Source organism: Microcebus murinus, chromosome 2 (genome assembly GCF_040939455.1).
Source record: "Microcebus murinus isolate Inina chromosome 2, M.murinus_Inina_mat1.0, whole genome shotgun sequence".
NCBI lineage: Eukaryota > Metazoa > Chordata > Mammalia > Primates > Cheirogaleidae > Microcebus > Microcebus murinus.
In genome coordinates this window covers 18,199,039-18,223,550 of record NC_134105.1, presented here as the reverse complement: position 1 = coordinate 18,223,550, position 24,512 = coordinate 18,199,039, and the positions used below count along the sequence as shown (strand labels likewise).

Genomic DNA, 24,512 nt, shown 5'->3' with positions numbered 1-24,512 from the left:
AAAATAAAAATGGAACTTAACTTCTCAAACTTCTCAAAAATGAGTTTCCCTTTCTATCTCTGTGAGACTTATTCCCCCCCTCCACCAGTCAATCAAGATCTTTAAATATTCCACCCAACAGAATCCACTCATTCTCAGTTCTATATTCTTTCCTATGTTTTATTTGTGTGACTGACTAGGTACCTATGCAAATGAGATAGAAGAGGTAGAACTCCTCACCTCTTGCCAGAACTAATTCAACAGGTTAACTCATTCTTTTGCTTTCAGACTCTCCTTTTTCCAAATCATATCACACATCAATGAATCATTTTTGTAAAATATTAGTTTTATCATGTTATTGCCCTAATTACCTACCTGCATACCTGTAAGATCAGATCAAAATGGCTTACTTAGCTCCCCGGGGCCTCAATCCCTGTAATCTAGCTTTCCTTCCTATTATTTCCCACTCAAGAAAGCCTGACCGGCTCCCAAATATCATCTATACCGAACCTTGTCATCATCCCCATCCCCGGTTGGCTTCTGTTTATGCCAGACTTTTCCTTTTTAACTACTCAAATAATATTGAACTTCTTCCATGACATCTTCTCTCAACTACTTAGACATAAATGGATCACTGACTTCACCACACTCTGACAGCACTCATTATTAACATTCAGGCATATGTTCTTTATGTCTGTCTATTTTACTAATGAAATAGAAGAGGATCTGTGAGGATAGTAACCATGTCATATTCAGAATCCATTCAAGTTCAACCCTTATAAAATACCTATTTGTCTTCTACGTAACACCCATAGCAAAAAGTGTGCCAGGTTTTATTCCAGGAACAAGGAACTTATCTACATTTTATTTATTTATTAAATATCCTCATCCTCCAGATCACAAAGGAATTCGTATATGTCATGCTTGCACTTAAACCTACAGACAAGAGTTAGGCAGAGGTTTGGCCAGGTGCCGTGGCTCACGCCTGTAATCCTAGCACTCTGGGAGGCCGAGGCAAATGGATCGCTCAAGGTCAGGGGTTCAAAACCAGCCTGAGCAAGAGCGAGACCCTGTCTCTACTAAAAATAGAAAGAAATTAATTGGCCAACTAAAATATATGCAGAGAGAGAAAAAAATTAGCCAGGCATGGTGGCACATGCCTATAGTCCCAGCTACTCGGGAGGCTGAGGCAGAAAGGTCACTTGAACCCAGGAGTTTGAGGTTGCTGTGAGCTAGGCTGATACCAGGCACTCTAGCCTGGGCAACAGAGTAAAACAATGTCTCCAATAAATAAATAAATAAAATAAAATAAAGAGTTAGCTAGAGGTTTTAAAGCAATAATGTAACTTAGCCAGGTTTGTTTTTTGTTTTCTCTAAAGGCAAGATCACAGAAATCAGGTTTGTTTTTTTAAGATGATCACTCTGGTGATTACACTGAGCAAAGACTTGAAAGGAAAAGAAACAGAAGATTCAGGGGTCTGTGGCAAGATACCAGGTAAGAGATAACAGGGATCTGGAGAAAAAAGGCAGTGGGGAAGAAGAGGGGAAACCAGATTCAAAAGCCATTTCTAAGCATTTCATGACCAACTAAGTGTGGTCCCACTTATGGAAGGGATCCAGTGATGAGCACTACAAAGCACTTAGGGTGGCACTGGCAGTACAAGGGCTCCCCTAACCCAGGAATAAACTGCACTGAGGCCACAGCTGTAAGGCAACCTTGTTTCTTCTAAGACTCTTTTTTCCCACCATTCTCAACCCACAGCCTGCCCTCAAGATCATTAAGAGTCAAACTATAGTGTAAATCACCACTATTATTCAATCTACCACTGTGGCTTCCTAGCCTAATAAATTTTTTTCTTGCCCTTTCAGAGGGCTAGCTACCTCAGTGTAATTCCAGTTGTGGTCTTCTGAACTGGCAGCATCTGTTCCACTCGAGAACTTATTAGAAATGCAAATTATTGGGTCCCAACCCAACTCACAGCTACTGAATCAGAATCTAAGGTAGAGTTCATTAATCTGTTTTAATTAACCTCTATGTGGTTCTTAATACATACTAAAGTTTGAGAAGCACTAGCTAACCTCTCCAGATCAGGGCTTTCAATCTTTATCCATTTTCCATCACACTATACCAGGTACACTTTCAAGACCAAAATGTAAATTTACAAATGTGCTTCAGTAAGAAAAATTAGGGAAGCATTCACTATTCTAGGGAAACCACATACACTTGGATGAGTCATTTAAATAGAAGCTTTTAAAGATACAACTCAATGTCAGTCTCAAAAATGACTATTATCAATTTTCAGATAAGTCCCTTAAAGATCTTACCCCATAATGAAGAAAATTAAAGACTTAATGAAACACCTAGAGATGTGCTCACCCATCCCTTACAAGAACCTTCTTAACATAGGTGAAGTGATAGATATTTTACAAAAACTCTAATCTCACTTCTTAAGGTCACTGTCAGTAAACACAAATAAATCAATCTATCTTTAATTATTTTTTGTTTTTGAGACTGGGCTAGAGTGCTGTGGTGTTAGCCCAGCTCACAGCAACCTCAAACTCCTGGGCTCAAGTGATCCTTCTGCTTCAGCCTCCTGAATAGCTGGGACTACAGGCATGCGCCACCACACCTAGCTAATTTTTCTATATATATTTTACCATGTTTCCCTGAAAATAAGACAGGGTCTTATATTTATTTTCAGGGGATGTGTTATTTTTTTTTAAGTATGGTACAACAATCTACATTTATTCAAATATAGTTAAGTCGTTTTATTCTGGAACATCATCATAACTCTCTAAACCCCAAATTCCATCCTGAATTTCTTGGGACTCTATTTCCTTTAGAACCATTGGCCCCAATCTCTCATGTCAAGCAATAGAGCTCTCATGGGGCAGATGAGAAGGGCTGCTCATCTTTACCGCTCATCAAGGAAATGCATGGGTTGTGCAGATACGCTGCATAGCCATGCTCATCGCTAGGTCTTATTTTTGGGATAGGGCTTATGTTGCGCAAATGCTTAGAAATCCTGCTAGGGCTTATTTTATGGGTAGGTCTTATTTTTGGGGAAATATGGTAGTTGGCCAATTAATTTCTTTCTATTTTTAGTAGAGACGGGGTCTTGCTCTTGCTCAGGCTGGTTTTGAACTCCTGACCTTGAGCGATCTGCCTGCCTTGGCCTCCCAGGGTGCTAGGATGACAGGCATGAGCCACCGCGCCCAGCCACTGGCCACAATCTATCTTTTAAAATGGAGTTTGGGCCTTCCCATAACAGTCTGTGATACCTGCTTTGCCCAGCAGTGGAAACAATCTAGTAATACGGTCAAGCTGTCCCCTGTCAGACGTATACTTTCTGAATGAGCACCGTAATGGATGGTGCTCAGGTTCATTTGTCCAATGAGCTGGAACCTACTGTATGCCCAGAACTATGATATCAACAAGCAAGACAGCAAATCAGCTCCCACTGAGCCTGCATTAAGTAAGTAATTTAAATTACACTTGAGGTAAGCACTGACAAGTATAGGTGCTAAGTGTCTACTATAGCAAAGGAACCTGACACAATCTGGAATACTAGAGCTCTACCCACAAATCACAATCACCTGGGACAGCTTCCAATTACACCAATGCCCAAGCCCGACCCCACATGTGAATCTGGACATTTGTTTTTAAAGATAATTCACTTCTCTAGGTAATTGTAACATGCAGCCAGGGTAGACAATCACTGGTTTTGGGCATCACATGATAGGAAGTAGAGGCATCAATAAAATGATGTCAGCAAAGAAACCTCAAATATAGGATAGTGCTTCTCTGGGTAAGGAGAGAGAGAAGTGATACCAGAAGGCTATATAAGGTTTGCCTGTGTTAGTTAGCTAAGCTTGGTTTCTAAAGATGGGTACTCAGGCACTGAATTGTTCTTTATAACTTTTTTGTTTTTAAAGAGATGGGGGTTTCACCCTCTTGCTCAGGCTGGAATGCAGTGGCGAAATTATAGCTCACTGTTATCTCAAACTCCTGGGCTCACGCCATCCTCTTGCCTTTGGCCTTCCAAGTAGCTCGGACTACAGGTACACACCACGACATCCTCCAGCTTCTTTGTACCTTTTTTGTATGCCTTAAATATTGCAGGGTTTTTTTTAAGTAAGATAAAAACCACCTTTAGTCAGTAAAGTCATCACAGACGTTATTTAAGCTGAGTCTTGAAGCTTGATTAGGAAGGAGTTTTCTAAAGAAATGATCTTTAAGTCTGAAAAATGAACAGGAGGAATTGGGGGAAAAGTAAAAGACAAAGGGAAGAGTGTGTGCAAAGTCTGAAAGCAAAAAAAAAAAAAGCATGTGGGGCTTTAGAGAAACTGAAAGAAAGCCATGAGGAAGGCAGAGGACAAAAAGGATAAAGCAGAGGTTCTCAAACTGCCATCCCTGGTCTAGTAGCATCAGAATTATTGAAAAATTTGTCAGAAATGCACATCCACACGCCCCATTCCAGATCTACTGAATGAGAAGGTATGTGTTGAGGGGAGGAGGACAGAAACCTGTGTTTCTGATGCCTGGGTAATCTTAAGGATTTTGAAGTTTATTCTAAGATTAATGGGGAAATAATTGAGACCTTTAAATACAGGGATAACATGTTCAGGATAATAGCAGCTACATGGTTTGGCATTAATAGTTTAGCAAAAACACCTCAAAATTTAATTTTTGCAGTAATCAAGGTCACAATCATAACGCCTTTAGGGCCAAGCAGGTAAGGTGAATGAGAGAAGAAGGGAACTGGAGGGGCTGCTCTCTAGTCAGCCAAGAATCTGATCTGATGCCAAACACAAACAGATGCTCCATAAACCTCTGTTTAGTGAGGAAACACACCGGCAAGCTTAGAGATCTTTTAACACCTGGTTAAGAAAGGAGAGGGCCCTTGTAAAATGTGACCATTTCCTAGCCCAGGTAGTCAAATCTGGTATCAAATCAAAATTTCGAAGAATAACCACTTTTTGTTTCTTGTCCAAGAAGCAGAGGGATAAAAAGCAATTCAAAAAACCAAGATGCCAATAACCCACCCAGCTCACCTCTCACATAGAGCTCCTACCATAGAGCAAATGACCCATTTGGATGAATCTTTAGAAGAAGTCTAAACTTGGGAATGTTCCTTGTGATAGGCTTCCCAGGAACATGCCTCCCCTGGGCCTAAAAAGCTGCCAACATCTTCATTTCAGTAGGTCAAATCAGAAGCTCTTGGATTCCCAACCCTTAGAAGACATGCAGCGATCTTTGTATATGAGTCTTCCCAGGACTGAAAAATACCAAATACAGTTCTACTGAAAGGTCACCAGAAGCAAGCAAAAAGTTTTTGAAGGGAAGCAACTTACAGCACTGACAGAAATCCAGCGATTTGGGTTCTTGACACAGTAACACCCCACCCCGATTTAGCCACAGACCATAGATGATGAGGGAGTGGTTACATATTTCTGACTGAATCAGGTTAAAAAGCACATTCCAGTGAAGTCCAGGATGCAGAAAAGGATTGCAACAGACACTAATGAGAAGGGAACAAAGAGTGATCGCTTTATTCAGGCACTTCCTTCCCCCAGTTCCTTAGCTGAGGAAAGTCAACAGCCTCAAAAGTCCTATCTGACAGAGTGGCCCTTCATCCGGGCCTTGGAAGACTGAACACCAGGTACTGAGGGACTTTATAGATCTTGCCCTACTAAGGTTATGTCTCAGACATCTTCAGGGGAAGCCGGTGGAGGTTTCATAATGAAGAGAGTTTCTGCCTTCTACCCATTCCTTAAAGATCCAGAAACTATTTTCTCCCAAGTCAGAATAACTAAAGAGACAGCCTTCAAATCCAAGTAGAGTCAAAATTTTAGAAGACTTAAAAAAAAAAAAAATTTTAGAAGACTATTTTATCTGGGTATATGTGGCTAAATTTCCATTTCCTAACTGAAGTAAGGTTTGTGATGCAGGGTTTGCTACCTACCGTCTTACTTGATTTCAGAGTACCCTATTTTATTTCTGTGCCCACCAGATTAATTTTCAGAGGCTGAGTGACCTGCCCACAGAGCTAAGAGTAAATGTTCCCAGAACCAGCCTACAATTAAACAGTTGGTGTTAACTATCTTTCAGATATCAAGCACAGTCCCTATGCCCTCTGAGATGGTGATTATAAAAGCTGACATTTATGAAGTGCTTGTAATGTGCCAATGCCCTTGCTTGCTTGCCCTCTATTAACCTATTTAATGTTAATCACTACCCCATGAAGTGGATATTTTTAGGTTCATTTTACAGATGTGAAAACTAAGGCACAGAGAGGTGAAGTGACTTGCCCCAGGCTACAAAGTTAGTGGCAGAATCAAGATGCAGATTCAGGAACTCTGGCTCTAGAGCTCTTAATCATCAGACTATATTGCCCTTCTCAGGATATGATCAGTCCATTCCATAAATAAGCCCGATTCTATAATCAAGCACCTGGGCACCAAGCACGTTACTAGAAAAAAAAACCTATTCATACAAAACCACCACCAGAAAAACCTCTTAGCGTTTACCTATCTTAGGTAAACACTAAGCCAAAAACCTGAAAATTAAGCCCTCAAGAGTAAAGTCAAGAAGCAGACTTTTTTCAGCTTTCATGGAGAACAGTGCTTCTAACATCTCCATCTTCTCTGCCCTTCATGAGTGCATGCCTAAGAGCCCAAGCTTTAAAAACAAAAACAAAACCAATAAACTCTATAATAAAATAAAATAAAAATAAACTCTATAAACAGATCACAAACCTATTCCCAGGCAGGTAGACAGAATAGATATTCTACAAGTCAGTCTTTAAGTGCCTACTCAGAATTTTGAACCTGAATTCAAGAATAACTTTTTGTTCATTTAGATCAATACCACCAAAACATCCAACTGTAAACTAGTTTTCTTTCTGTCCCTATCACTTTTGAGAGGGTAGCAGAAATACTCACAGGCAAGCTGGAGGGTCTTGACTGAAGGCTCATGTTCATATCTTCTTGCCCTCCCTTACTGGAGGTCATTGAGGGGGCTGAGGATGCCTGAGACCCAAATGAATCTTGAGATAGCTCCTAAAACAAGAAAAACCAAAGCTGTGAAGACCTGGTATTGATAAACTTGGTGATGAAAGAGCTAGGAGACTCTCTCATGCAAGGGAAGTTGGGTGCAAGAGAAAGCCCAATTGTGAACAATATTATCTGAAAGCAGAAAACTTCAAACTGTGGCTCTTAAGAATATCTTTCACGAGCAGCCCAAGGATCATAGCAAGACCTGTCCATACAAAAAAAACCTCAGCTGCGTGTGGTGGTATGTGTGTCTGTAGTCCCAGTTACTCAGAAGACTGTGGAAGGAGGATTGCTTGAGCCCAGGAATCTAGGAATTTGAAGTTACAGTAAGCTATGATCGGACCACTGCATATCAGCTTGGACAACAGAGCAAGATCCAGTCTCTTTAAAAAAAAAAAAAGAGGCCGGGCGCAGTGGCTCACGCCTGTAATCCTAGCTCTCTGGGAGGCCAAGGCGGGCGGATTGCTCAAGGTCAGGAGTTCAAAACCAGCCTGAGCAAGAGCGAGACCCTGTCTCTACTATAAATAGAAAGAAATTAATTGGCCAACTAATATATATAGAAAAAATTAGCCGGGCATGGTGGCACATGCCTGTAGTCCCAGCTACTTGGGAGGCTGAGGCAGAAGGATTGCTTGAGCCAGGAGTTTGAGGTTGCTGTGAGCTAGGCTGACGCCATGGCACTCACTCTAGCCTAGGCAACAAAGTGAGACTCTGTCTCAAAAAAAAAAAAAAAAAAAAGAGAGAGAGAAAGAGATTGTCCACAGTGGACTCTTTCTATTCTGATGAAATTATTGCCTGTTTGTTGCTACCACAGAGAGCTATTTCTTGGGGTTATATGCTAACGTCTGGCTAACTGCAACTTATACCTATCAATGAATGAGACCAATTAATTTAGTTTAATTTAATGTTTTTTGTGAGATACTTTCTTGTTCTGTTGCCCAGGCTATAGTGCAGTGGCATAATCACAGCTCACTGTAACCTCCAACTCCCATGCTCAAACGATCCTCTTGCCTCAGCCTCCAAAGTAGCTGGGACTATATAGACTTATGCCACCATGCCTGGCTAATTCTTAAATTTTTGGTAGAGACATAATCTCACCGTGTTGCCCAGGGTGGTTTTGAACTCTTGGTGTCAAACTATCCTCCCATCTCAGCCTTCCAAAGTGCTGGGATTATAAGCATGAGCCACTATGCCCGGCCTCCAATTGATATAAAAAAACCCAAAAAACCTCATGATAGAACCTCTGCATCAAAATGAATATTGCTTCCTTTAAAGATATCACCTTGGGATGGGATATTTTTTTCTAATGATGTCACCAATGCACAAAATCTTTAGTGGATCTGTCATCACTCAGTCATTTTTCCTCTTTTGGCTCTATAACAAACAAAATCCAATTGCTATTTTAAGGCTTCAATACCTACATCTCGTTCACCAGACGTAGCTCCAGATGAATTTTTGCTATCTCCCAAAATCAAATCCACCCTCAAAAAATAAGATTTGCCACCACTGAGAATATTCTAAAATATGCAATATCAGCTCTGATGGCAATTTCAAATGAAGGGGTCCAAATATTTTGAGCAACAGCAGAATGGAATGGCAATTGGAATGAATGTACTACAGTACAGCCTTCCAAAGTGACTGTTTTGAAAAAAGACCAAACTCACTTGGATGCTCAAGTTCTAATATGCTGGTTTAGAAGAAAAAAAAAAAAAACAGTCCTATTTAATTTCTTATCTGTCTATACAACTTTCCATTGCCCTATTTCTTCATCATTAAGGAGAACTACAGGTCTTTAAATAAAGGTTATGCCTTTATTAGTTCAATCAATCCAGCTCACATGTTTACCCAGAGTTTAATTAGTCTTTAAGTGTACATTAGAGAACCACTTGGTATGGCAAAGTTCTCCTGACGCCAACCTCCAAGGCTATCTGTAGAAACCCACAGGGAAGGGTATGAGGCAGGGGCATCTTACCTGTGGTGGAGGGAAGCGCTGCTGGGAATAGGCAGTTTGCTGGGACTGCTGAGACTGGGGCTGAGGATACGCAGCCTGCTGGGAGAGCGTCGAGGGTGCTGGCTGCTGGGGTTGCTGCTGCTGGTAGGGAGACTGTGCCTGTGGCTGTGAATAGGGGGGCTGGCTCTGGGGGTGCTGCTGTGTCGTGGACTGCTGGGAGGGGTATGGAGTCGGGGATTGTTGATGTGGAGGCTGGGATGGCTGCTGAGAGTACGAAGGCTGAGAGGACTGGAGCTGTGATGGCTGAGACTGTGGCTGCTGCTGATATGAAGGTTGGGCATGAGGGGTCTGGGATGGTGGTTGCTGGGAGTATGGTGGCTGCTGCTGCTGGGGGTGAGGACTTTGCTGGTTGTAATATGGAGTCTGGCCCTGTTGACCATACCCACTGGGGCCTTGTTGTCCATAAGGAGGAATCTGTAGGAAAGGAAAAGATACTTTTAGCACTGATTCTGCTGGATGAAGAAAAGTGAAGTATTCTATCACAAGCAATGCCCTAGGATGAGTACAGAAAGCAGGCAAGCCAGGTCTCACAATGAGAGGGCCCAGGGTTTTTCTACCATCCCTGTCTAAACTGTGTCAGGAAGGATGGCTAAGCTGGGTTATTAGTTGGTTTATTTACAAGTGGACTACATTCATCCACCAAAAATTTACACTATTTATTATCTGGGTAACTTACATGAGTTTAAGTTAAATTTAAATTTAACTTACATGAGTTTAAGTAGCTGTTTTCACCAATGAGCCTACTCTTTTTGTCATAGCCTAAACTGTTTTTTAAGTTAAAAATCTGAATCCTAACCACCATGAATCTTCAATAGCAACCTGGCTCAGCCAACTGAAAACCTAGAGTTTAGTAATCCAGTGTGTAAATCACTAAGCTACTTTGGTTCTTTCATTTAGTCCTCAATTAAAAAAAATATTTGAAGGCCTACTTGTTTACTTGTATCAGGCACTATTTCAGTCACTGTAAATACATTTGGTAAGCAGGCAAAAAACCCAAATAATAACAAGAACAACAACAAAACACACAAAAACCCCTACACTACCCATTTCTTCTCTATTTTCTCATTGGGAAAAAAAAAAGTGACAGGATCCCATTTTCTATATTAAAGGGTATATTTTGTTTTAAAGTCTTAGAAGTTAGGTTTTATATGCCGTCCCTCACCATTTTCAAGATGAGTATCACTCAAATATAAACAGTAGCAAATTCTGTCAACACAAAAAAGTGACAATAAAAAGATAATGATGCATGCTTTTCTGGGAAGAATGGCTAAAAAAAAAAAGAAAAAAGATAATGGTGCGGATGGCCAGACAAAAGGAGAGGAGGGGACATCTCAACATTTACAACATCTGTTAGCATCTTTACTGTTTAGTCCTCCCTCTTTTTTCTACTCCCAGTCCCTCTTAAACATTCATCTTGAACTGGACAGCTGATATACTGAAGAAACATGAAGGGTCTCTTCTGTCCCCAGGGCACATAGTATGAATGGTTTTCTTAGCAGTAGCAGTGGATACGTGCTCAGCCACTGTCTTTCATCCCATCTCCTTCAGAGATCACCACTCAGCGGGCCAGCCAGGTTAAGAGAAAAAGATAGACATGTACAGCCTGTGGCCAAAGAGCAGTTTTCCTTGGAGCATACATGGGATGGTGCCCATGACTTTGGCCTTGTTAGTAGCATACTGCAACTAACTGAGCCAGTTGGCCTCTGCTCTGGTCAAGAGGCTTGGAAGCCAAGGATACATTCTGATTCTATAGCTCACAGACCAGATCATGGACAGCAACGAGGGTCAAGGTAATCAGAGTCACCATCTACCTGCTGTACATAAGAGAGGCCGCCCATGGCACTCTGCGCCCGGCCCTGCATGGTCATCGGGTACCGCTGCGGGGTCTGAGACCCATATGGCTGCCCTGGGTACCCATGTCCTTGCTGCGGTCCTGACGGAGGTCCCTGTTGCTGCGAGTATGGGTTAGTCCCGCCATATGGCTGAGGTCTCATCTTGCCCATCTGATCCATTGGACTGGATGGCTACAAAATAAAGAGCAATTCATTAACCTGAAGCTTTGATGGCCCCTGGCCAATATGAATATGCAACCCAAGTATACAGGTTTTTTGAGTCTGTATGCCACAAAGGAAACCAATTACCGTGAAAAAAGTAATGGGACAGAGCCAGTAACCCTTGAGTAAGTGAATTAATCCTCTTCAGAACCTTGATTTCATCATATAGAAAATGAAAATATCACCTGTTTGTGAAAGCTAACAAATACTTTATAAGTGTGGTACTGCTTAAGATCCAAGGGACAGGCCAAGTGGGGAGCAATTAATATATGCACTCTGTGGTATAGACCATCAGAACAAAGACCCTTCAGTTAGGAAAGGACAGTGCTACTCTACACTGCTATGACCTTATACAACAATACCAAAACTGATGCTTCAATACTGTGCCTGGGAATTCAAATACACAAGCATCCAGATGTTTCTATTCTTCCAAGAGTAGACATTTTTTTCCTTACACATCTGTAGGCTGTTTGCACTATGGCACAAGCAGTTAAATATATGCTTTCTTCCAAATGAGCAATGAGGCTAAGTTACAATTATTGAGAGAACAGTAACTCTGAATTTAGAGCCTTGTTCATCTCTCCTGAAAAGTTCATCTCTTTTATTAAATACAAAGAGTTTGAGGATATAAGGAGGACAGAAGTTTTGTCTCTTTAAAGAACAAGTTTTTCCAAGTACCTTTTAGATAATCCAAGTTGAAGAAACTAAATCTTACCTAAATTGGAGGTAGGGGATAGATACTCTTAGCCTGAATATCATTAACTCTCAAATGAAGGAATTCAGCAGTTCATTGATTTTTAGCATGCATCAAAATCACCCAGAGGACTTGTTAAAACACAGACCACTCCCGTCCCCCACCAGTGAGTCTCTGATTAAGTAGGTTCAGGGTGGGACCTAGCATATGCATTTGTAACAAGTTGCCAGGTGATGCTAATGCTGTTGGTCCAGGGATCAAATATTTTAAGAACCACTGGTCTAGATTATCCCCAGAGTCCCTTGTAGTTCTATTATTCTATAACTTAAGATGTGTAAGACCTTAAACAACAACAAAATACCTCCAAAATAAGGGAGGGGGAAATCCAAACAATTGGTTCTCTGCAAGTCTTTTTTTTATGCTACTACGCGTTTTATATTAATAATAGAAGAAGTAGGGCTTTCATGAAGGAAAATGGATAACACAATAAGCCACAGAGGCTGTTGTTCTAAATATCAAGAGGAAAAAAAGAGCAGAGTTCTCTTTAGGCTACAGCTGAAACCTCAGCTAAAAAGGTAATAGTGATGACAGGAGTACTTCTCCCCCACATTTCTAAATTGTGGAGAATCATAGCAACTGTGTCCCAAATCACCCCTACAAATGAATGCTATTAAAGTGCTGTTTCCAACAACCCTAACTAAACAATTTTTGCCCAAGACCTGCACCTATATCCAAAGTTCATTGGAGCTTCCCAATCATAAGTTTGGAGCTACATGGATTCTTTCAGGACTATTTAACAACAATTAGACAATTAGACTAGTGAGTTAATATATAGCATGTGGTTTCCCTCCCAATACAACTGGCAAAGGAGCAAAAAAAAAAAAAAAAAAAAAAAAAAAAAATCACCATTCTCTCCTGTAAAGAACTTAGTAGCTTCCACGGCCACACCATGCCACATATCATACCAAGGTTCTCATCTTAGCCCAGCCCACAGCTACTGTCCAAGTGGCTCCCAACTGAAGAGACTATGTTTGTTAAACAGAGAGACCAGCCTGCTCTGGGTATCTCTCAGTCTAGGTCTTCTCACAACACAACACGAGGGGCAGTCATTACCATGGTTACCATGGGGCTTCTAGAGAAGTAGCCATTAACCCAGGCTGCAGATCAGAATTTTCTGTGAAGCTTCACAAATGCCTGGGCCTCTCCCTAGAGATTCCAATTAGTGGTTCTGGAAGAACTTGGGCTCCTCCCCATGCCCTAAGACCCTTGAATATTCTGATGTGCATTATTAGCTGAGAACCAGTGACCTAAGGAAGCACAGTCCAATAAAATTTTCCATGATGTGTAACTATTAAGTACTTGAAATATAACTGAAGAACTAAGTTTTTATTTTATTTACATACAATTAATTTAAATTCACATAACCACATGTGGCTAGTGGCTATCATATTAGACAGGGCGGTTCTACAGCAATGCTCCCAAATAACTTTAATCACTCCCTCCTCAATAATAACTACAAACTTCTTACCAACTAAATCCTGTATAGTATTATCACATAGAAAGAGCAGAGTGAAGTAATTTAGACTTGGGTTCAAATCCTCCCTCACCATCTTACTTTGAAGACACTGATTCTTTATCTAAAAGACACATATTTCAGACAGTGTCTGGTTTTAAATGCCCAATAAATGGTGGTAGTTATCAATAATGATATATAGTGCATCTACCTGGCTCTAAAGCCCTCTACAGTGTGGTCCAGTTCTTCATATCTTTTACATCTCACTCCAAGGTTCCCCACATACTGTACATTCCCAGCTCTATACAATGGTACCCTGCCCTGCCCTGGCCTGGCCTCCCATCCACAATGGCTTCTAAATAGCAGAAACTTGACGTTTCAACATGAAGCCACTTTCCACATCTTTAGCACACTTTGATTTCTCATATTCCCAATGTCCTACTGTAAATTCAGTTAGCATAGAAAGATTTAACATATAGTTGTAGCTAACTATTTCAACTGATTGTATCTCTCAAGGCTTAAATGCTGGGAAGAAATTTGAATTTTACCTTCAAAGTTTCCCCAAACACCCAAGTGCAGAGCTACGGCTTAGTAACTGTTCAATGTTGCCATATTGCAGTGGGCAGGGGACACTATGGGAGAGAGACCTGATCAAAACATCCAGCCATAAGGCCAGGGGTATGCCCTAAACCCAACCCTAGGACAGGTTTGACTATAAGGGCAGAAAAAAATTTGGACTGAACTGAAACAGAAAAGAGGAGGATGGAAAAGTCAAGGGAAAACAAGCACACTTTGAGAATAAACATATGTGCCATCCTATACCAGGGAGGATTTCAAAACTGCAGGGGCACCCCCAAATATACTGCTTAAAAAAGGCTAAAGACAAGTTACCTTTTCCTCTCTCACATCAGGAAGACTGTGCTCCCAAGTGAGCACAGCTACTTACATGGGGGCTGTAAAGGTTCAAGGAATGTCCCATCTCAACTTTAAGGAAATCTCTGAAGACCAAAAATAAATACACATCAAAGAAATTCTTATTCTAAAATTAAAATTAAGACACTTTCTTATAAAAAAATTTTTTTAAATGCATTAAAAAAAAGACACTTTTTTTTCTGGTCATCAGATTTCTGACTCCCTCCCTTCACCAAAGACTTATCATTTACAGAATATGCAGTTTATTTGGAAAACTAAAATATATACAGTTCAAACAATCAGATGACTCTGGTCTCATGTCAGAGTTAGAAATCTCATATCAGAAGGAAAGGTGGGTAGGACCCTAACTCACATTTCTGACATTTAAATTGATTGTGAAAGATTTGTGATTTGCAGTTATAGATGAAATGCCATCTTCCAGCCTCTCATAACAGAGGCTTTAAATCTTCGCTAATCACTTTTATTGGAAAGTAGCGATTTCAGACCAGAAAAATCTCTACTACAAGCAAGATATAAAAGCCAGTATCAGCAGTCTGCAGGCATAAGGCAGGGGATGGGAAACACCAAACCCTAGCTGCAGAGCCAGAGATTCCACTCTGGGAAAAACAGAGAGGAAATCCTTTCAATGGGAAACCACAGGAGTAGATTACTGTGATTACACTTCAAAAGCAAAGGCTGTGCCACAGAGACACATAATTGAGAGGGAAATGCTGCTCCTTGATCAGTGAAGGGGGGGGGGGCGCAGGGGCAGCCCTGCTACATACCCTCCTGCATTCACAACAAATAAAAATAAAAAAGGGGTAAAGAGCCATAAGAAAACTGCTCATCTCCATCCACCACTTATCTCTTTCCAGATCACTGGCCATGTTATGAACTGCCTGCCAAATGAAATGCATCAAAAGCTGCAGGTTGGGGGCATCAAAGGCAAGGATGCCCAGCAGGCTTGTCCTTCTAAATATATTCAGAACAGCTAGCAGACTTACCACTTGCATATAGAGTTCCAAGCAAATGGAATTACACCCCCCAGACTAGTTGGGTATTAGAGTCTCTTACAACTTCCTATTGAACCAAGGAAATCCATAATGACCCTCAGAGGTTGCTGAGATATATAACAAACTAGACTTTAAGGTGGACCTGGGCTAAAAGTCATGTAACCAAAAGTAACCAGCTTCTTGAAACTCAGAGATTAAACATAGCTGCAAATTCTTATCGGACCACGACTGAGAAGAGAACAGAGAAGACTGGGCCAAGAACTCAAAACTTCTAAACAGAGATATACCATTCACCAAAATGTACTACACTATGTGGCAGTGGCACCAAGAAAGAGAAACTTCATAATTTTCTTGAAATAAAAGTCCGACTGAGGAAAACTCCACTTTCAATCCAAAGATACAGAAGGGAAGTGACCAGGAAGCAACCCTAAGGAGCCAAATTTAGTACTCAGCAGTGCCAGGGGCTAGCAAGAATAAGAATAGAGAGGAATGGGCCAGGGGCTGCCAAAAATGTGTCCATCAGAAAGGAAAAGTCTTGACCACCACTTGTTCTGTCATCCTAAACGCCAACGAGTTAGGGCCAGTATAAACCTAGAGCCATAACCTTGGATTTTGGACATTTAAATATTATTTCTTACTCCTTGTGCTTTCAATTTATTCCTGGCCAGATTTGTTGTATGACTTTTAATAATAACAATAAAAAAATGCATCCCTGGCTCTTTAACCAAAAGAACCCCCTAATTGATTCCCACAGTAATTAACCTGCATTTTACCTCAGAGAGCGGTAGTTAAGGAAGTCGGCACTGCTATTTATAACTCATCTCAAATTGAGGGCAGACTGCCTAAAATCTAACACATCCCAGCTGTACTCCTGTTTGAACTGGGGCCAAGGGAATTTTTTAAAGCAATCTTGGCACCGAATGAATGACACCAACAGTATGAGAGCGCGAGTGGTTGTGTTGTGGTGACGTAGCATTGGAGGTGGAATGGGAGAGGGGGGCCAGTGTACTGTGATCCCTCTCGTGCATGCCTGCTGCTTGCTGAGTCCCAGTACAGTAAGCTGGGAACCGCCCACTGAGAGCCAAACACAGGAAAAGGCTTTTCCTGTGGAACGCCTTGAAGTGAGAAACACATGGCTAATCTGCATAAACTGGAAGCCACACCGCCCCTGCCAGGAAGGTTAGTGCTCGTAATCTCTGGCCATGAAGCTGGCTGCCTGGGAGGACTTGGACTGGCGCCTGATAACCCAGAAAGAGCCGAGAGAACAGATGGGTAAGGACCCCGGCAGAAAACAGCCCAGGTCACGTGACTCGCCACATGGCCCCGCCAGCACAAACTATTGTCTGGCTGCAGAGCTCCCATACAAAGGCACCCGGCCTCGGCTTCCTGTGATTCCAGGGGCAGGCGGCAGCTGTTGATCCAGTTCCAGTATGGGACCCTCCCCTGTTCAGGCGCATTCCAGGCAGGGACAAGTATAAAAGTTAAAGCCTCTCCCAACCAACAGCTTTCAGATTCCTGCCAGCTCCACGTGGCTCACTTAGATCTTAGGAGTAATACCTAAGACAAAGTATGTTTCCACAGAAAGAACGATCCTTTGATACCTACTACACATGAGTTGACCAGCATAAATCATTCTCATTGACCTTTTTCTCCCCAGCCACAGACATGTGTAACTAATGACCCCTTATCATCTTTTTTTTTTTTTTTTTTTTGGTTTAAAGACTGGTCACAGACCCCTAACCCAACTGAGGAGAAACTGCCCAGAAACCTGTTAGTTCTACCCCCAGACTAGGCCTAAAATAAGGAAACTACTTTCATTTTGTTTTACTTTTAAACAGTAGGGAAACATGACTATTTGTGTGACCTAGGACAATAAGAGATTCCTCTTTGGCCTCACCAGAGACATCACTAAAGATTTCCTGAAGCTAAATTGGTAGCAGGAAAATATCTCATCAGATTATACCAACACCTGACCCAGAGAATCAAGCCCACTCAGCCTGTTTCTCTTTATTCAGAACCCAGGAAACACACCCCAGTTTTTCTACTTCACAATTCCTTCATTCTAGTTCTGGTTCATTCAAGTTCTAAACAAATTGGTCATCTGCCTTTGGTGAGAAAGGAATCACCAACAACTAGTTTGCAACCTCCAAAAGAGTTATTTTTTAATTCTCTCACTCTTCTGTAAATTTCCAAACGGAATAAAAATAATCCAAAGTCAATGAAAAGTAGTTCTATCTACTGCCTTCTGTTTACAGAAACCATTCTAGAAGATCTGGGCACTGTCCCCTTTGCAGACTAAAGCCCATTTCAAAGATATCATCTGAAGCATCAGCCTGAACAAACCCCCAATAAAGGCTGTAACCAGACAGACTTGGGACCCTCCAACTCACACTATCTCAAAACTGATTAAAAAAAAGAAAAGACAAAAGGCCTTGTTCTCTCCCTAGCTTAGCAATATATAGGCTACTGTGCTCTATACTTCCATACCAGAAGATCAGGGAGAAAATCACTAAGGTTAGAAGAAAGAAAAAAAAAAGGGAAGAACCATTGAATCATCTAGCAAAACTCAATCATATTATGAGATCCAACCATAATAACCACCTTACAGCTGTCCACCTAAAAGAGGCATGCCAGAAAAACCACAAGCAGGTGGCTGGTATTTCTTTACTACTTCTTTGGTTCCAGAAAGAGCCCTTCAAATAAAGCAGCTAGAGCACCAAATTAATGAATTCCCCAACAAATGACAAAGTCCTTCTTTCTATCCCGAGCACTTTCATTAGTCACCTTTTACAGAGAATATATGCTCTTCCTAAAACAATGAAGATCACTTTTTTTGGTAAAAACTAAACTTAGCTAACCAATTTCTCCTTATTTCCAAGAAATTACATAAAGCCTCTAAGGAAGCCAAGCAACTTCTTTGGAAAGAATTTCTTTTTGGGTACCACTTAAAACCCAAAGATATAAAAACAATATTAAGGCCCCAAGAAGACGATCAGTCAGCCCCAAAATGCCATCTGACAAAATTAAACACCCTCTTCTTTATAATTTTCTATCTCAAGAGTAGTAAGGCAGCAGTACAACCTGGTGGAATGAGTACTAAACTGAGAGGAAGAACACCTGGATTCCAATCCCAGTTCTCAAACCAACTTCCTGGGGGAGTGTGGTCAAGACAATTAACCACGTTATACCTCAACCTCCTTAACTACTCAATCCAATCCTGCCCTCCAGATTCTGAATCAACAGGTCTGGGATGGGGGCAACAATCTGTATTTTTTTTTTTTTTTTTTGTGAGACAGAGTCTTGCTTGTTGCCCAGGCTATAGTGAGTGCTGTGACGTCAGCCTAGCTCACAGCAACCTCAAACTCCTGGGCTCAAGTAATCCTTCTGCCTCAGCCTCCCAAGTAGCTGGGACTACAGGCATGCGCCACCATGCCCGGCTAATTTTATATATATATATATATGCCAATTAATTTCTTTCTATTTATAGTAGAGACGGGGTCTCGCTCTTGCTCAGGCTGGTTTTGAACTCCTGACCTTGAGCAATCCACCCGCCTCGGCCTCCCAGAGAGCTAGGATTACAGGCGTGAGCCACCGCGCCCGGCCAACAATCTGTATTTTTAATCTCAAGAGATTCTTATGTCTAGTATGGAGCATTTGGGCTACATGGCTTCTCTCCAAAGCTCCTCCCATCTCCAGCACACAGTGACATTAGCATTGACATGCACATACATTTTCCTTGGCCAAACAATGGTCTGAAGAGGGCAATGGCTGGCCAATAGAGTAAAACCAAAAACATGCCTCAGATTTCCAGATTCCGAAATGAGCTGCACTTTCGGCCAAGCTTTCCCAAATTCCTATACCTGGTCCTTAATTTTCCTGTTCACCTGAGCATGTTATTATATGCTTTGCTTATTTCTCTTGTTTACTATTTGTATCCCTGACTTAGAATATAAGTTGCAGAAAGGTAGAGATCTGTGGGCAAAACAAATTTTTGTACCCTAAAGCAGGAAAGGAAGGCGGACTGTAGGAGAGAAAGTGAAACTCTAAAGGCCTTGTAATTCCTATCCTCATTCCTGCTAATAGGAAATGCTTTGGATCTACAGTAGTCCCCCTTATTCAAGATTTCACTTTCCAAGGTTTTAGTTATCCATGGTCAAACAAGGTCCAAAAATATTACATACTCTGATATGATATTCTGAGTATTCTGAGAGAGAACACATTCACATAATTTTTCTATTTTATCATTATTGTTCTTAATCTCTTATTGTGCCTAATTTATAAATTTAACTTTATCAAACGTATGTATTACTAGGAAAAAACATAGTCCAGTTGGTCCTCTGTATCCGTGGGTTCTATATCCACACATTGAACCAACCACAGATTGAAAATGTAGTTAGGCCTACAATGATTGTATCTGTACTAATCACATACAGACGTTTTTTCTTGTCATTATACCCAAAAAATATAGTATAACAACTATTTACATAGCATTTACATTGTATAAGGTATTATAAGTAATCTATAGATGATTTAAAGTATACATGAGGATGTACATAGTTTATATGCAAATACTATGCCATTTTTATATAAGGGACGTGTGCACCCACAGATTTTGGTATCCTTGGGGGGTCCTGGAACCAATCCCCCACATTTACCAAGAAACATCTGTATATATAGGGTTCAGTACTATCCACAGTTTCAGGCATCCACTGGGGGTCTTGAAACATATCCCCTCCACAAATAAGGGAGTACTACCAAGCAAGGCCAGTCCTAGGCAATGGTTTAAAAGCTCCGCCCCTGGCTGGGCGCTGTGGCTCACGCCTGTAATCCTAGCTCTTGGGAGGCCGAGGCGGGCGGATTGCTCAAGGTCAGGAGTTCAAAACCAGCCTGAGCAAGAGCGAGACCCCGTCTCTACTATAAATAGAAAGAAATTAATTGGCCAACTGATATATATATTAAAAAATTAGCCGGGCATGGTGGCGCATGCCTGTAATCCCAGCTACTCGGGAGGCTGAGGCAGAAGGATCACTCGAGCCCAGGAGTTTGAGGTTGCTGTGAGCTAGGCTGACGCCACGGCACTCACTCTAGCCTGGACAACAAAGCGAGACTCTGTCTCAAAAAAAAAAAAAGCTCCGCCCCTGAAGTGCCTTCAACTTCTCAGTTCCCCATCAACAGAATAGAAATAACAGTAGTAGCATCATCAGGGCTGAATGAGTTAATTAAAAAAAAAAAGAAAAAAAAAAGAACCGCTTCCTCAAATCAGCTGGACATGCTCCAGCCTTAGAGCCTTTGTATTCACAGATCCCTCTACCTGGAATATTCTTCCTTCTCCCAGGCATTAGTATAGCTCACTCTTTCATGTCAAATATCACTTCACTGTGGCCTTCCCTGGTGAACCCATCTAATATTTTAATCCTGCACACTCCTATACTTCGTCCCTGATTAACTGTTTTTTTCTGAGCATATATCACTAACATACTACATAGTTTACTTATTTATCTTGTCTAATGTCTGTACCCTAGACTAGAATATAAATTCTAGGAGGTATAACGTGTCTGTGTGTGTTCATGGCTATATCCTCTAGCACCCAGAATGTCAGCTATTATCATCCTACAAGTCCCAAACCTTAGAAACCAAAACAATTAAGGTCTGTCCCAAACATAAAAGACCAGAAGCCCAAAGTGGCCAACTAGAGGTTAACTGACAATCAAATAAATCAAGGTTATAATTTTAAAAAGGAAAAAAGTACAGACTCTGACACCATTTTGAGAAAGTCACTTCATTCCTTGGCACCAGAACCACCTGTAAAACGGGGATTAAAAACTGTTTAACAGCCAGGCACAGTGGCTCGTTCATGTAGTTCCAGCTACTTGGAGACCTGAGGCAGGAGGATCACTTGAGCTCAAGATTTGAGACCAGGCCAGTCGCGGTGGCTCACGCCTGTAATCCTAGCTCTCTGGGAGGCCCAGGCGGGCGGATTGCTCCAGGTCAGGAGTTCGAAACCAGCCTGAGCAAGAGCGAGACCCTGTCTCTACTATAAATAGAAAGAAATTAATTGGCCAACTAATATATATAGAAACCTGGGCAACAAAGCTAGACTCTGTCTCAATAAAAATAAAAAAATAAAGATTTGAGACCAGCCTAAGCAATACAGCAAGACCCTATCCCTAAAATAATTTTTAAAAATTAAAAAAGCCTATAACTGTTGTAACAAAGATACGACAGTTCAAATGATAAGTATGTGAAATGTTTGTTACAGTTCCAGTCCACAAAGCACACACACAACAGATGACTTCCCTTTCTCCATTCTCAATAAGAGAAAAGGCACGAATAGGCACAACAGGGGCCTGGCACGGTGGCTCACGCCTGTAATCCTAGCACTCTGGGAGGCCGAGGTGGGCGGATAGCTCAAGGTCAGGAGTTCAAAACCAGCCTGAGCAAGAGTGAGACCACGTCTCTACTATAAATAGAAAGAAATTAATTGGCCAACTAATATATATAGAAAAAATTAGCCGGGCATGGTGGCGCATGCCTGTAGTCCCAGCTACTTGGGAGGCTGAGGCAGTAGGATTGCTTGAGCCCCAGAGTTTGAGTTTGCTGTGAGCTAGGCTGATGCCACGGCACTTACTCTAGCCTGGGCAACAAAGTGAGACTCTGTCTCAAAAAAAAAAGGCACAACAGGGTTGAAAGCACAGTTTGAAAATACCTACTTAAAAAACAGGACACCACCAAAAGGATTGGCCAGTTCAAGTCTCAAGTACCACCTACTTTTCAGTCTGTTCTCCCAAAGGAATTTATTCAATAGCTCCTTCCAAGAATCCTGACAGTATAGCCAATAGTTTTCAACTGGGGCAATACCAACCACTGAGAAGTGTTTGGAAATAAATGTATGAAAGTGCCTTTTTTGGTTGTCACGGCAACTCTATAGTGCTACTGGCATTTATTACCTAAGAAGCAAGATGCCAAATGTCCTGCAATGTAGCTCCACAAAAAGAAGAAAACTTTTCAGTGTCCATTGCTGAAAACAATGGACCTTAGCCCATTACACCTCAGATAGATAAAGTCCTATAAAACTTGACCCTAGAGCAGTAAAGGGAAAGGGAATAGGAATTGACCAGTACCTATCCCAAAAGCCCCAACAGTACAAAGCCACCCACTAGCCAAGATAAGCATAAACAAAAATTTATTTTAAAAAATAGTTGGTTGAAGGCCGGGCGCGGTGGCTCACGCCTGTAATCCTAGCACTCTGGGAGGCCGAGGCCGGCGGATTGCTCAAGGTCAGGAGTTCAAAACCAGCCTGAGCAAGAGCAAGAACCCGTCTCTACTATAAATACAAAGAAATTAACTGGCCAACTAATATATATAGAAAAAATAAGCCGGGCATGGTGGCGCATGCCTGTAGTCCCAGCTACTTGGGAGGCTGAGGCAGTAGGATTGCTTGAGCCCAGGAGTTTGAGGTTGCTGTGAGCTAGGCTGATGCCACAGCACTCACTCTAGCCTGGGCAACAAAGCGAGACTGTCTCAAAAAAAAAAAAAAAAAAAAAAAAAGTTGGTTGAGTATCACAAGACATCAAGGTGTGGCAAAAAAAAGAACAAAAGTAAAAAAATTTTTATAAAATTTTAAAATTAATTATATATATATAAATAAAGTTGGAAGATAAATCACCAAAGGTGGAATTTGTCTTCCAATGCATTTATTACTATTGTAATTGTATAGTTATTTGTGATTATTTGCTTACCTTTTTTTTTTTTTTTTTTTTTAAACACAAGAGTCTCACTCTGTTGCCCAGGCTAGAGTGCTGTGGTGTCAGCCTAGCTCACAGCAACCTCAAACTCCTGGGCTCAAGCGATCCTCCTGCTTCAGCCTCCTGAGTAGCTGGACTACAGGCATGTGTCACCATGCCCGGCTAATTTTTTCTATTTTTGATAGAGACAGGTCTCACTCTTGCTCAGGCTGGTCTTGAACTCCTGACCTCAAATGATCCACCCACCTCGGCCTCCCAGAGTGCTAGGATTACAGGCATGAGCCACTGCGTCCAGCCTTGCTTACATATTTCTTCCCCACTAGCAGGCACTCCATGAAGGCAAGAATTATGAATCCTATGTTCTCAACATACTTATTACCTGATACATTGTAGAAGCTCAGTAAGTATTTGTTGCATTAATGTAAGCAACTAGCATATGGTAGAGATTTTTCAAAAAAGATTTTATCATTAGACTTCTTACATTAATGAGTCCCCATTTCATTTTACTTTACTTTTTTCCTTTAGAATTCAGAGACTGAGTTCTCACTATGATGTCTAGGCTAGTGTCTCCTGCACTCAATAGATTCTCCCACCTCAGCCTCCACAATAACTGGGACTACAGGTGCTCACCATCACACCTGGCCCAATTATTTTATCTTTAAATTAGACAACATTTAGCAACAGGACTAAGCGATTAAGTGAGCTTTAAAAAAGTTCTTACCCTGAGAATTCCTGAGAAATGGGAAATATGATCAAAGTCTAGGAAATCTTTATCATATGCAAAGAAGACAGGTTGGTATATTACATCCCCGTACATGCTCAGAAATTTAAAACTTAAATAATGTATAGACCTCGTTATCTACATGAGGTGATATAAGTGGACACCAGAAAAAGGTACTTTCTCCCACAAACCATCCTCTGGTGCTTCTACTAGGAAAAGGACTTTGTTGTGGATAGACCACAAGCCCAACTGAATGAGGCAGTTCTTTTGACGTTTTCTGCTCTACTTATTTGTCATTATCTATCAGTAAGTGATATGGTACACTTAAGGAATACATAAAGAGGCAAGGATCCTATAACCTTACAAACAGAGCTTCACCCAGGAGCACACATTCCAACTTTTCAGTAAAGACAACACTGTTCTGAATCACACCCAGCTCCTCTGATCTAATTTCTAAAATACTCTCTTCCATATTAAACTGATTTGCAGATCAGCGCTCAAAAACAAATAAAAGTAAAGGCAAAAACTGCCCCTAGCCACAAAACTTCAAAGCCTCATTTGCTTTCTCTTTTAAAAAATCTCTTATTTTCCCTAACCCTGAGCTTGGGCTGGTCTTGCATTAGTTATACAAAAAAGATCCTAAATTTCTCTAATACACAGTTCTACATTCTGCTAAAGTCTTTTCTTCTATACTAAAAAAGGTATCTGTGACACATCACTGAGCTGTAGGGACTTAATTTACATGCAGTCAGGGATTCCATTTGTCATCATGCTTGTGCATCAATCCCATCAAGTACTATATTTTGATAAAGAC

At 41.2% G+C, this 24,512-nt stretch overlaps 1 protein-coding gene across 3 annotated transcripts in view; it reads right to left on the bottom strand.

Moving 5' to 3' along the window:
* ARID1A (AT-rich interaction domain 1A) overlaps positions 1-24,512 on the bottom strand; it is a 79,568-nt gene that overhangs the window by 38,240 nt on the left and 16,816 nt on the right. For 2 of the 3 annotated variants that reach the window (XM_012750580.2, XM_012750581.3), the window contains exons 2-4: positions 10,858-11,070; positions 9,008-9,460; positions 6,925-7,041 (exon numbers count right to left, since the gene is read on the bottom strand). In XM_012750580.2, the coding sequence (XP_012606034.1) occupies positions 6,925-7,041; positions 9,008-9,460; positions 10,858-11,070 (783 nt within the window). The remainder of the gene's footprint in view (positions 1-6,924; positions 7,042-9,007; positions 9,461-10,857; positions 11,071-24,512) is intronic. The other variant, XM_012750582.3, reaches the window with a different exon arrangement.